General features: G+C 37.2%; 1 protein-coding gene across 1 annotated transcript; it reads left to right on the top strand.

Annotated features, from left to right (window-relative positions):
* Positions 1-4160: 4160 nt before the first annotated feature.
* On the top strand, positions 4161-10661 carry LOC128223425 (uncharacterized). Its single transcript, XM_052932706.1, has 3 exons — positions 4161-4323; positions 7102-7306; positions 7736-10661. Exons 1-3 carry the CDS (start codon positions 4161-4163, stop codon positions 10659-10661), a joined length of 3294 nt encoding a protein of 1097 aa, XP_052788666.1.
* The last annotated feature ends 1052 nt before the right edge of the window (positions 10662-11713 follow it).

Here is an 11713-nt window from a genome sequence, read left to right as displayed (position 1 = left end):
CTATTAAATAGACGGCTACAATTGTGTTATCAGTTATTTTCCATAAATTTTATGTGTTATTTAGGCCACTCCTTTTTTATTTTTTGGTTTACAAGAATTTTTGGGAAAAATGTCCACTGGGTGGTCGAAAAAAAAAAAAAAAAAAAAAGTCACAAAACATACTCTTAAAGGGTGAAAATCAGAAAACAACATAAACACAGTCAAAATTTATATCATTTACTTGTCATTTTAAATCCTTAAACTGCTATTAATGTATGTTTTAATACACTCAAAGTTTCAAAGTTATTATTAAACACACATTTTAAATCTTACATACTGTGCATATAAAACATCAATGATATTGACTATAAAACATGTTTACATGTATAAACTACACTTTTAATCAAAGATACATTGAATATCACTCAGCAAGACATTTGTTTAGCTTTAAGAGTATGCTAAAGCAAAAGTGAATGCAGAACACTTAAAAACTTACCAATATTAAATTGAAAAAAGAGGAGGCGAATTTTACGCATTAAAATACACAAAAATTGCGCTGTATTAAAACAATATATAACATTTTCTAAACATTGTTTAAGTTATTTTAATATTTGATTTTGTCAATAAAGTGAAATAATTACCAATTTTGTAAATAAGGAGGTAGCATTTTATAAAGACATTTGAGCTTTAATATTGCGAAAACAATTCCTGAAAAACTAAAAACCAAACTAGACCTAGATTTGAGTATATATAACCTATACCATGAGGGGTCCTAGTTGTGTGTAACCCGATCCATGCTAAGTCCGGATATTTTCGGACCGGGATATTTACCATGGGATGTTCACCAAATCCATTTCAAATTCAAATCTTGCAGCAAATTACCACATCAGTACATAAAAAACACATAGCAAAATATTAAATCTTGCATGTGACTTAACTTTATGTACCAATGATAGTAACAGAGAAATCCATAATTATGTATAGGACATTTTCATCTTCTCCCAACTCCGCCATTTTGTGTAAACATGCGTTCACAGTGCATCTATCTATACTTCATGCTTTTTTATTTTTCATTTTAAAGAGTATTCCTTGGTTACAACAACAAATCTCATTTATAGTGAAATATCAAGTTCATTACAAATTGAAATGGACTTATTCAAAATAGTTCTCCGTGTTGTTTTATCTAAATGTTTTGCACAAAACTCCTGGCATTGACACATGTGTTCAACTCTTTCATTGTCTACTATCCAAACATGAATAAACATGTAATCTAAAATAAACACAAGCTTTACATTGACTCAATGACAAGTATTTCCAAACCATTTTGTGATTTAAAATCCATAAACACCACCGACCGAACTTGTGAATCTAGGTCACCGGTGTCAACTTAGAAAATTAACTTTCGATTTCACCATTCCCACTTAGTGCACTGTTATTTGATATTTAACCATAAAATGTTATAAAGTGTTTTTCTCACACATAATTTACAGATATTTGTGTCTACTAATTCGATGGCAGCCGCTGACACTTTTATTTTTTATCTATAAACAAAAATATTTTCATGACCTAAATTTGCGGGGAAAAACAACAATCACGTGACAGCTATTGTTTGTGTCGGCTGTTAAATTTGCCAATGTTTATTGCTATTGTTATTTTAACAGCTCCTGCATATTTTAATTAATTATTTCATACAAAGAATGACTGCTATCGTCAATTCCGCCATTGCCAACGGCGCTGCCATAACAGTTGACTGGCTCACATAATATCACTATAAATTGGCGAATACGGCTACGGAACAACAAACCAGTCAAAATCGACTGCATTCGTACTCTTACCGTTCGTTTTTCTTTCGTTTCGCACCAAAATCAATACGGTCGGGAAAATAATTTGGAAAAAAAAAGTGAAATTCATTTTTTATTTTTTTTGTACTTTTCGGAAAATTAGACCCGCCGGTTTTGTAAACCAATTTATATAAAAGTAGTGGCCTTAGTAAGATGTTAAAGGTTTATCAGTCAAAATATATGTTGTTTTACATGTGTTTATATTGATTTTGACTATGAGTGTCACTTTAATCTCTGGCTTCCTTATGTTTTAAAAGATATTAGTTTGTACTAAATATATTTTGATGTTATTTTGTTTTTCATACTCATCAATAAATGAAAAATCACTTCGTGGATGGTTCATCTAGGTATTTACTTGAGATAGGGAATGGCAGGGGTAAGAGTAATTACCATTGTGTACCATTGTGTACTTGCATTTCGGAGCATTCAAGTATTTTGCAGTATTTTCTAAAAAAAAACATGTGTGCATTGTAACATATTGCAAAAATATGCACATTGTAATGTGATACACAAAATGATCATGCACTGCTGACGGCATAAAATGACAGATAAGAGAGGTATCAATATTAGCTCTTGCTACCTTCTCAACCCGTACTTATTATGTATGTACTTTATGTCTTTGCCAAATGCACTTATATACATTAAATACGGTTTAAACCAAAATGATCATTGTAGAGATCTAAAATCAATAAATATATATTTATATAATAAATAATATATGTATTTATACAAGAAACCCATTTTTGCCATGTAATTCATTGTATTTTAAATCGGTGCTTTTTTGTCGCCATGTAAAATAACACATGTATACTAAACTATTCAAGTTTTACAGACTTCAAAATCAAAATGCAACAAATGCACCATCCATTTCATATTTATAAGATGTTTTTCTAATGAATTCGAACAAATCACATAGAAATGTTACTAGCTTAGACCAATCCATATATGAGATTATCGATATCATGTTCACTTTAACACAGTCATTGCAATATAAAGTATTACCTCCCTTAAGGTAATATTTCCCTTTATCGAATCAGAGACCGGAAATTGCCGAGTAGCTACAAATAAACGATGTATGAATGTGATAATATCGACCAATAAAATCGTTCATAGTACGAACATGTGACGTTGGATGTTTCGGCGTGTCCATGTTTTGTAGTATCCAGTTGTTATAGCCTTAAATACAACACTATATAATTGGAAATGTTTCTGATATGAATCGTTTGTATACGTGAAAAGGTACTAGTAGTTAGTGAGTTATCTGAAAGAATTGGTATATTTGAAGATTGAAAAAAGGTAATCAATTTTACTTCCTGCTAATTCGCTTAATATTTCTAAAGTCTAAACTACAGACAAAATAGCAAGTAACCCAGTAACGTTCTCAAAGATAAACTCACGACGGTGTACGTCAAATAGATCGGACACTAAACTATGCCTCTTCAGTGTTAGGCTTCTGTTTAAATAGAAATAATAATACTATCTTAACAGTATCAAAGGATTGAAAGGCCTTATTTTAGTGTCCAGGCTATGTGTCGAACACCTGTCGTTAAACTGTATGACTGTTAGGCGTGCCTCTGCATATTATCAACATAAACAAATTTTACAGGTGAATAATGGAGGTTGCTAGACGAAAATTAGACAATGCCTCAACGGAATCTGTTTTACATTGTCAACCGTGCCTGTGGGATGGGAGGGAGATCAGCGCAAATGGGTTATGTAAAACTTGCAAGGAGTTTATGTGTGATCCTTGTGTATCTGACCACAAGAGGTTCGCTATGTCAAGAAATCATGTATTCCTAACCAAAGATAAAATGCCGTCTTTTTATATGAACAAAGACAAAGATGATTTTCTGCCTACCGAAACGTGTCATAAACACAGTAGTGAAATGATAAAGTTTTATTGTCCAACCCATGATGCCCTTGGATGCTCAGACTGCGTTGTGTTACATCACCGAACTTGTAAGGTTGAGTATTTGTCAGAGACAGCAAAACAATACAAAGAGTCCGAGGAGTATAAAACACTAATCAGAAACATTGGACACATGGAAGCTGTTATTTCCGCTTTGAACAACGAAGTCAACGATTCCGAAGCGTTCATATCAGAAAACACAAAAGAAGAAATACAGAAACTGAGGACATTTAGAGCACACATAAAACTTGTTCTGGATAGAAAAGAAAATGTGTTGCTGAAAAGTATGAAAGAAAACGAGATCAAACAAAAAAGAGATACTTTCAAAACTGAAAGATGGGATAAAAGACTTGAAACAGACTCTAGCAGAAACGACAACAGACATGCAAACGACAGAAAAACAGTTACATCAGCACTTCATTCATGCGAAAATGGCCAAGAAGCAACTTGTGAAGCTGCAAGGAGAAATCAATAAGATTAACGCAGATATAATTTTGGACACGTCTGTTCGTTGCACATTTTTGACAGACGAACATACTGAAGCCCTGATCAAGTCTTCAGACATCGTAGGACGTGTCGACTTCTCCAATGAAGGTTTAGAATTAGAAGCATGAATTGAAATCTGTATTTAAAATTGATAAATGAGACGTCGTCTGCGAAAATGAGTCATGTGGTGACATTCATAAAATTATCAGAATCTCAATTTAAACAAGCGATTGAATAAAACATTAAACATTGTATAAAATTCGAATTAGAAATAACTTTTCAAAAATAATTCAAAATAGCACAGTCGAACCACATTGGCTCAAACTCGCTTGACTAGAATTCCTCGTTGGCTCGAACTGGATATAAAGGACCGATTTCTTTATACTGAATGTTAGCATTCCCACGCTCGAGGTATTTTCGCCAGTCCCTGGGAGTTCGAGCCAACGGAGTTTTCCTGTACTTACGACACACAATATTTTGCAAAAATGAACATGCTACCGCTGCCTAACTCATTTTCGCGGTCGACGTCACTTGTATAAAAAGTATCATTAGACATCTGCATTTCAAATACATGTATATCTAGTGCGAAACAATTCTTATAAAACGGAGAACTCGGACAATAATATTTTTATGCCCCCCTTCGAAGAAGAGGGGTATATTGCTTTGCATATGTCGGTCGGTCAGTAGGTCGGTCGGTCGGTCCGTCGGTAGACCAAAGCTTGTCCGAGTGATAACTGAACAATCCCTGGACCCATTGTCATCAAACTTGACATGTAGGTTGGGCCTGACCAGTAGATGACCCCTATTGATTTAAGGAGTCATCCGGTCAAAGGTCAAGGTCACAGTGACCTTTAATGGTAAAAAGATTTGAAAACTTGTCCGAGATATAACTGAACAATGCCTAGACCTGTGGTCATTCAACTTGACATGGAGGTTGGGCCGGACCAGAAGACGACCCCTTTTGATATTGGGGGTTGTTGGGTCAAAGGTCAAGGTCACAGTGACCTTGAATGATAAAAGGTTGTCCGAGTGATAACTCGACAATGCCGGTACCCATGGCCCTCAAACTGGACATGGAGATTGGGCCTGACCAGTAGATGACCCCTATTGGTTTTGGGGGTCATCAGGCAAAAGGCCAAGGTCACAGTGACCGTGAATGGTAAAAGGTTGTCCGTGAGATTACTCGACAATGCCTTCACCCATGGCCCTCAAACTTGACGTGGAGGTTGGGTCTGACCTATAGATGACCACTTTTTTGTTTTGGGGGTCATCGGGCCAAAGGTCAAGGTCACAGTGACTTTGAATAGTAAAAGGTTGTTCGTGTAATAACTCGACAATGCCGGTACCCATGGCCCTCAAACTGGACATGGAGGTTGGACCTGACCAGTAGATGACCCCTATTGTTTTGGGGGTCATCAGGCAAAAGGCCAAGGTCGAAGTGACGTTGAAAGCTAAATGATTTTCCAAGTGATAACTCGACAATGCCTGCACCCATGGCCCTCAAACTTGACTTGGAGGTTGGGCCTGACCAGTAGATGGCCTCTATAGACTTTAGGGGTCATTGTGCCAAAGGTCAAGGGCACAGTGACCTTGAATGATAAAAGGTTGTCCGAGTGATAACTCGATAATGCCTGCACCCATGGCTCTCAAACTTGACTTGGAGGTTGGGCCTGACCAGTAGATGACTCCTATTGATTTTAGGGGTCTAAGGTCAAGGTCACAGTAACCTTGAAAGCAAACTCGACAATTCCTGGACCTATGGTCTTCAAACTTGACATGAAGGTTTGGCCTGACCAGTAGATGACCCTTCTTGACTTTGGGGGTCATCGGGCCAAGGTCAGGGTCACAATAAACTTTAACGCAAAAAGTTAACAAATCTTCCTCAACAATGCCTAAACCTATGATCAACAAACTATTCAGTGACCTTGAATACGAAAATGTTTCTAGTGATAACTCGAAAATGCTTGCACCCATGGCCCTCAAACTTGACATGGAGTTGTGTCTGACCTGTTGATGACCCCTTATGATTTTAGGGGTCATCGGGTCAAAGCTTGAGGTCACAGTGACCTTGAACGAAAAAAGCTTGTCTCTGTGATAACTTGTCAATGACTGCGCCCATGGCCCTCACACTTGATATTTAGATTTTTGGTGACCAGCTGATTGTCGCGACTTTCGCGAGTATTCCGCCGGATCATATCCGACGGATATAATCCTTTCGGATTGTGCACGTTTTTCTCGGGCGTTTCGTGCCCGAGTGGCGGGATAGAAAGGTATATAAGGAACGGTTTTATAGTGCCAGAAAAAGGAAGTTTTTCATTTTGGATAAACGATTTATTGTGTATTATTTAGGAAAATCATTTAAGAAAACTATATTAAATTTGAAACAAATTAAAAACTGTAAAAATTAAATTGTGTTGTTTCTTGTGAGAACATTCAAAACCAAACCCCAATGTGGCAATTAAATCTCAGGGGGCAATAACTCAATTAAACTTCGCCACATTGATGGTGCCGGAACCCGGGAATATTAACCGGACATAATGAATAAGTATGCAGGTGGAATAATAAGTAATAAAATGTAATTTGAGTGCAAATAAGATGGATTAAAATTGTGTAGTGATGAAGTTATGCAGCTGGAATTTTCAGTGCTAAGCGAATTAGACATTAATAAGTTTGTCAGTGAATCAGGAATAAAGTAATAAGGAAATAAATTAAACAAAATGGCTGGGATTTCGTATTTAAAGGGAGTTAGAACGAGGTACAGAAATACTTTAGAGACCGAAATTGACAAAAGTGTTTTGTTAATAAAGTGTAAATTAGATACAAGTAACATAGATGATGTGCTTTCGAAGACAAGTAAGTGTTTAGAGAAACTAAAAACCTATTCAGAAAAGTTAGAAATTCAATCTGGAAAATTAGCAAGTGCTCTTGATGATAGTGAAACAGAGTTAGTCAGTGCAATTATTGATGAGGACTGTAGCCTGTGTGATGAAGCCATATCGGCTTTACTCGATTTGAAAAAGTATAAGGCTAAACTCATTTCTAAGAAAGAACAGGATGTGGATGTTAAGAAAGAAAAGGATGAATTAAGTCCGTTTGTACAGTTACAGCATGAACTTCAAAATATTGCTCATGCTCAAGTTAAACAACAACAAGAGTTTCTTGAACTACAAAAAAAAGAACAAAAAGAGTCCCAAAAGAAAGCGTCAACTTCAGTTAGACTCCCAAAACTTGAGATGATTTCCTTCGGTGGTGATAGATTACGTTGGATATAATTTTGGGATTCGTACGAATGTACACTGCATAAGAATGATCAATTATCAAAAGTGGATAAATTTAATTATCTCAAAAGCAAGCTCTATGGTGAAGCGCGAGGTGCTATAGCCGGATTAGCGTTATCAAACGAGAACTATGAAGTAGCGATTGAAGTACTGAAAGAGAGATTCGGTAAGACTCAACAAGTGATTGACTTACATTACAATAAATTGATAAATTTACACAGTGCAAATAACAATGTTCCCAGTTTAAGGAATTTCTTGGATAATGTTGAGCGTCATCTAAGGAGCCTTGAGGTTCTAGAACAGAACATAAATCAGGACGTATTCATATCGATGATACGAGCAAAACTTCCTGAAGATGTGCTTCTTCAATTAGAAATGTTAAATGGTGCTGAAAGAAAATGGACAATAGCTACATTAAGGAATAGACTGAGGGAATATATAGCTGCACGAGAAAAGTCAGACAAACGGCAGTTTGATACAAAACCAAAGATACCACAAAATAAATCGCTGTATCGTGGTTCGGAGAGTGATCGAATACCAAATAAATCAAACTATGGTTATAAAGCAATAAGTTCGGCTGAGGCTTTGGTTGCAAATACAAAGAAACTAACGCCGCAGCAATCAAAACCAAGTAAAGATTACTCGGAAATGTGTAGATACTGCGCAAAACATCACTGGAGTGACGAGTGTCTCCAGTACCGGACACTCAGTGCGCGTAAACAAGTGCTTAAGGAGAGTTGTTTTAGATGCTTAAAGGTTGGACATAAAACAGCAGAGTGTAAGAAGAACAAAGTGTGTGTCTATTGTGGGGAGAGAAACAGCCACCATAGAAGTATATGTCCAAAGCGCTTCAAGATTTCTGAATCTAGTGTTCATTTAACGGAAGAGTTGCCAATGACACAAAAAGGTGATATTCCAGAGGAAAACGTTCTTGTCTCTTCAGGAGAAATGGTACTGATGCAAACGGCGAAAACGGAAGTTAAAGGTGCAAAAAGTGACAGACACAGAGTCGTGAGAATGCTCTTAGACTCTGGTTCTCAGAGGTCATATGTTTCGGAGGCTTTAGCTCGAAAATTAAACCTAAAACAAGAAGGAAAAGAGGAAATCAATGTTATGACGTTTGGTAGTGATAAATCCAAAGTTGTGAAAACAAAGATATCTACAATGGAACTTAAGTTAAAAACGGGTGATTATATGACAATATCGGTGAATATTGTGCCTGTGATCAGTGGAAATATTCAAAGGCAACCCATGAAAGGGCTATCCGAAAATGCCAATCATTTGTTGAAATCAGTGGATTTGGCAGATGACATTGCCGAAGATAGTGAATTGTGCCAAATTGATCTGCTCATCGGTAATGATTACTACTTGGACATTGTGCTAAGTCAAAAACTTGAAGTTCAACCAGGATTATATTTACTTAGTTCCAAATTTGGTTGGATACTTACCGGACGTACACAGGAAGGTGTCCATGACAGAAATGACGTCAACATGTTAATTATGACGTATGGTACAAAGTTTAATGAAATCACCGCATTCGTTTCCACCGATGATTGTTTACCGAAAGTGCCAGATTTAGAAGATTTCTGGAAAATCGAATCCATCGGAATCAATGATTGTCCAACGCTTTCTAGTGACGAAAAAGCAATGTCAGCATTCAAAAATACGCTTCAATTCTCTGATGGACGTTATCAAGTTAAATGGCCCTGGAAGGACGAATCACAAGATATACCAGTAAATCGCCAACTAGCTATGGGACGACTGCGTTCGACAATTGCTCGAATGAAAGATAAACCGGAGTTAATGATAAAGTACGACAGTGTGATACAGGACCAACTGACCAAAGGTATCATCGAAAAGGTCAACGCAAGGACTGGTAAAATGATACATTACTTACCACACCACGCAGTGATTACTCCGTTGAAAACAACCACGAAATTGAGAGTAGTCTACGATGCGTCGGCAACATCTAGATCCTGTGACAAGAGTTTGAACGAGTCCCTTTATAGGGGTCCTGTCTTGCTTCATGACCTGTGCGGAATGTTGTTACGGTTTCGTGTTCACAACATTGCAGTTGTCGCCGACATAGAAAAGGCGTTTCTCCAAATAGGATTGCAACCAAGTGATCGTGATGTGACGCGTTTTTTATGGATTAAAGATTGTGACAAACCTGTGGTTAACAAAGATACGATCGAAGAATATCGCTTCTGTCGTGTTCCTTTCGGAATAATATCGAGTCCGTTCCTTGTAGGTGCTACCATAGAATCTCATTTGGACTCGTACGAGTGCGAATTGTCTGAGAAAATTAAGAATGATATATACGTAGACAATCTAGTAACAGGAGCAAGAAACATCACAGAAGCAATTGAGCTTTACAGCGGTACAAAGCAAATGTTCAATGAAGCCTCAATGAACATAAGGGAATGGATATCTAATAGTGTTGAAGTGAACACTGTTATTCGGAAATCCGATCGAGCTACTGAAGGTTTAATGAAGGTTCTTGGACACATCTGGGATACAAGCAGTGACACTTTTGGATTAAATTCATCTACAGTGCTTGAAAAAGGTGTACAGACCGAAACAAAACGTACTGTTTTAAAGTCAGTGGCGTCAGTGTTTGACCCCCTAGGACTTTATTCACCAGTTGTGCTACAAGGTAAATTGCTTATGCAAAGTTTGTGGAAAAAGCAAGTTAAATTGGACAGTGAGCTCGACGATGAAGACAAATGTTTGTGGGATGATATAAAGGCAAACTTGAAAAAGATATGTGAGTTCCAGATTCCAAGATGTGTGACATTAATTGCCAAAGATAGTGTGATTGAAACCAGCATTGTGTGTTTTTGTGATGCCTCTGTGAAGGCATACTCTTGTGTGATTTACCTACAGCAAGAAACCAAAGGTGATTCAAAGGTAGAATTAGTGTTTGCAAAAACAAGATTGGCTCCAATAAAGGAATTAACAATTCCAAAACTTGAACTTATGGCGGTTGTAGTTGGTGTAAGGTGTGTGCAATTTGTGAAGGAACAACTTAGAATGAATATTGACAATGAGTGTCTATATACAGATTCAAAGTGTGTTTTACAATGGATTAAGGCAAAGACGGAAAAGTCAGTATTCGTCAGAAATAGAGTGGCCGAAATACAACACCACCAATCAAAACCCAGCTGATATTGCAACCCGTGGGATAAGTGTAGACAAATTGAGAGCAAATAATTTGTGGTGGCATGGTCCACAATGGTTAAAAGGCCCATCGGTGCATCGAAATAAACAAAGATCAAGTGAAGTAGTAAGTGAAGCAAACAAAAACAATGAACAAGAAAGTGACACAAAGAATGATCAAGAAAGTGAAACTGAGAACGAACAAAAGAGTGAAATGGAGTTAGTGAGTTGTCCAAAGAAGAAATTTGATTGTGAAAAACCGTGCGTGTCACATGTCATAGATATAGAACGATTTTCATCCGCAACTAAACTGATACGTGTGACAGCGTACGTTCTTCGTTTTGTCAAAATACTTCGTAAGAAGACGAGGAAATCAGAGCTCGACGGATTAAATAGTTATGACTTGAACGAAGCAGAGTTATTGTGGTTGAAATATACCCAAAGAAAACACTTTGGTGACGTCATAAGTGACATTGCAAACAAAAAACCAAGTAACATACAACGTCAACTTGGTTTATATTTAGACGAGATTGGCCTCCTTCGTTGCAAAGGACGATTGGAGAATTCAAATATCAGCTTCGGCCCGAGATATCCAGTGTTGATACCTAAAAAGGACAGATTCACGGAGCTTCTGATTGAACGGTCGCACAAAGATCTGTTACACAGTGGTATATCACAAACACTTAGTAAAGTTCGACAAAGATTTTGGATACCACAAGGACGAGCAAGTGTGAGATATGTTCTAAACAAGTGTTACGTTTGTCGACGAATAGAGGGTGGTCCCTACAAAATGCCAGAAATGCCACCCCTGCCGAAGTCACGTGTTAATGAAAACCCACCATTTTCTCAAACAGGGTTAGACTACTTCGGTCCTTTGTTCATAAAAACACACAGTGGTTCGCAAAAAGTATGGATTTGTCTGTTCACATGTCTAGTTACGCGAGCGGTACATCTCGAATTGGTGCAGAATATGACAACAGAGGAGTTTTTAATGGCATTTAGGCGGTTTATTTCACAGAAAGGCGTACCGACAAACATAATAAGTGACAACGCGCTCCAGT

Source organism: Mya arenaria, chromosome 17 (genome assembly GCF_026914265.1).
Source record: "Mya arenaria isolate MELC-2E11 chromosome 17, ASM2691426v1".
NCBI classification, from domain to species: Eukaryota; Metazoa; Mollusca; class Bivalvia; order Myida; family Myidae; genus Mya; species Mya arenaria.
The sequence above is the reverse complement of the archived record's forward strand: the minus strand, read 5'-3'. Positions and strand labels throughout refer to the sequence as shown.